This window comes from Brassica oleracea, chromosome C3 (genome assembly GCF_000695525.1).
Source record: "Brassica oleracea var. oleracea cultivar TO1000 chromosome C3, BOL, whole genome shotgun sequence".
NCBI classification, from domain to species: Eukaryota; Viridiplantae; Streptophyta; class Magnoliopsida; order Brassicales; family Brassicaceae; genus Brassica; species Brassica oleracea.
Window position 1 is genome coordinate 7270334 of NC_027750.1, and position 2348 is coordinate 7272681.

General features: G+C 39.8%; 1 protein-coding gene across 1 annotated transcript; it reads right to left on the reverse strand.

Annotated features, from left to right (window-relative positions):
• Positions 1 to 1268: 1268 nt before the first annotated feature.
• Positions 1269 to 1922, reverse strand: LOC106334065 (putative lipid-transfer protein DIR1). The gene is made up of 2 exons (XM_013772420.1): positions 1564 to 1922; positions 1269 to 1468 (listed from the first exon to the last, which is right to left on the reverse strand). The coding sequence occupies exons 1-2, from the start codon at positions 1880 to 1882 to the stop codon at positions 1464 to 1466; spliced, it is 324 nt and encodes a 107-aa protein (XP_013627874.1). The 5' UTR covers positions 1883 to 1922; the 3' UTR covers positions 1269 to 1463.
• Positions 1923 to 2348: the final 426 nt, after the last annotated feature.

The following is a 2348-nucleotide window of genomic DNA, read 5'->3' on the forward strand; positions in this document are numbered from 1 at the left end:
TATTAGTCAAGCAAGAAACAAACGAGTAAATAACAGAAAATTTTTTTATAAACAAACCTCCAGTCTATCGAGCTGTCTACCGAGATTCGACGCCCCCAACATCACTTCTTCAGCCTCCTCCACCCGCTTAGTCAACCTTTCAATCTCCTCCTGCACACCTATCACCCAAGGCTGACGATAATGTAACCCGTCAGCCTTGGTTACAACATAATCAAATCATCACACAGTATTCAAATGATAAACCCATAAGTAAACTGTGTAACGGAACACTTACTTCGTAGTTCTTGCAGGTGAAGAACCGTTTCCCCGGAAGAGTGTCGTAGTCGTCCTTCCGGCGAACCTCATCAATGATTCTCCCACCACATGGACACCTACTAGGAATCCCGTACTCTGAATCGCTCACGTATGATTGCATGTTTATGTGGTCCTTCTGGCTCTTTGAATTCCTTCTCTCCTCTGCCGGATCCATCTGCGAATAATACAAGTATTAGATGATAATAAAGGAAAAATATGAGTTACGGAACCATCAATCAAACTCCCAAAACGATTTAAATCCCTAAATCAAAAAAGCCCCAAATCGATTTAAAACCCTAAAACAAAAATCCCCAAATCTGTTAGAACCGTAAAAGATAAAACCCCCAAATCAATTTAAAACCGTAAAACTAAAAGCCCCAAATCGATTTGAAACCCTCAAACAAAAAATCCCCAAATCGATTTAAAACCGTAACACAAAAAGATGGAGAGGAGGTGGAGAATTCTACCGTCGATCAACTCAATACTCACCTAAGAGGTGGAGAAGAGAAACCGGAGTGGATTTGCTGGAGAATACCGCCGGAGATGGAGGTCGCACAGAGAATTGCCTCAGAGAGAATAAAACCCTAGCTTTTACGGAGATGAGAGAAATGAATCAATAGACGCCGAGACCCTTCTTTCTCTCTCGCCAACGCGGAAATGATAAGCCACTGAGAGGAGGACGCGTGGCTTGAACCCGCCCCTTACGAGTTCAACCGTAAGGCCCGGTTCGGCGAAACAAACCCATTATTTATTACATTTTAATCAATTGGGCCTATGTACTCGAGCCCGTGAACCTCGCATGATACCTCAATGCGCATGCTCTAAAGTTTCAAGTCAGAAGTCACAACACTAGAAACAGGGAAAGTTGCCTAACTTCAGTTTCCTATGATTCATGAAAAGAACTAAACAGTTTTTACGTTTGGGATCTCCTCAGGAAAAGCCGTGATGAGTGGATAGTCAAGAAAAGAAAAGTACTGATTTATCATTTTCATTAATATATTGCACATGGTTTTTCTATATACACAAGGTATATCGAAAAATCATCACAAATTTGTGATTTATTTGGATCAGAATACTAAAAAAACATAACAAATTCAGATGCAGGACAAGATCCAGTCAATTCTTTGACAGCACCATAGAGACCTGTCTCATTGTCTCAATCTCGTTCTTCAAGCTGCGCAAAGACAAAACGTAAAAACACTTTATTTTCGAGATCTTAATAATTCACTAACCATATGAAACCATACAATTAAATATATGTGTTTATACCACGGCAATTACGAGGGATTGTTGCAACGCCACATTTGGCTACAAGAGCCGCGACTTTAGATGGGTCAATTCCTAAAATTGGGAGATAAAACTTGTATCTGCAAAAGCATGCAAGATCAGCGGATTTGACCACTACGCAGCACTCGTTGACTGGAGGCGGCGGGTTGTTTCCAGTGACGGCTGGACGACATTTCTGCATATCGTCTGTGTCGATTTTACAAAGGGTAAGGCTTGTAACTTCTTTCACCGTTATTGCAGCGGTTAGAACCATTGTAAGAACTGCAAATCTCATAACGACTCTGGTATCGTTCTTACCCATTTTCTCTCTTGTCCTCTCCCTATAGACTTTACTCGTGAAATCTTTAAATCTTCTACCATGGGCTTGTTATAGAGCAAAGTTTCTTATGCTAACTGAAAGGTGGTAGTAATTAAGAGCGTTACGTAAAATATGCGTGGGTGATGTAATCATAAGAAGTCATTCGAGTTGAGATGTGTGAAGAAAACGGACACATTCGTGTAGGCTTTGTTGCATTGCATGCATGCCTAGTATCCGGGGCGGTGAATGACCGAAGATTATTATTAAATTTCGTTGCATGACCAGTCATCTTTTGTTTTCTTCCTATTTACGAGTAATAAAAATGTTTTCTATATGATTTTAGTAAAATTCATATTGATGATTTTATATTTATAGGTACGATAGGTCGGTTACAAAATTTTTAGATCTGAGGGAAGAACTCTAGACCAAAAACATTCTCTATCAAATTTGAGAAAGAAAAATATTCCTT

What these genes read in the sequence shown, in the direction of transcription:
- LOC106334065 (XM_013772420.1), bottom strand. Translation starts at nt 1,882, where the DNA reads ATGGGTAAGAACGATACCAGAGTCGTTATGAGATTTGCAGTTCTTACA.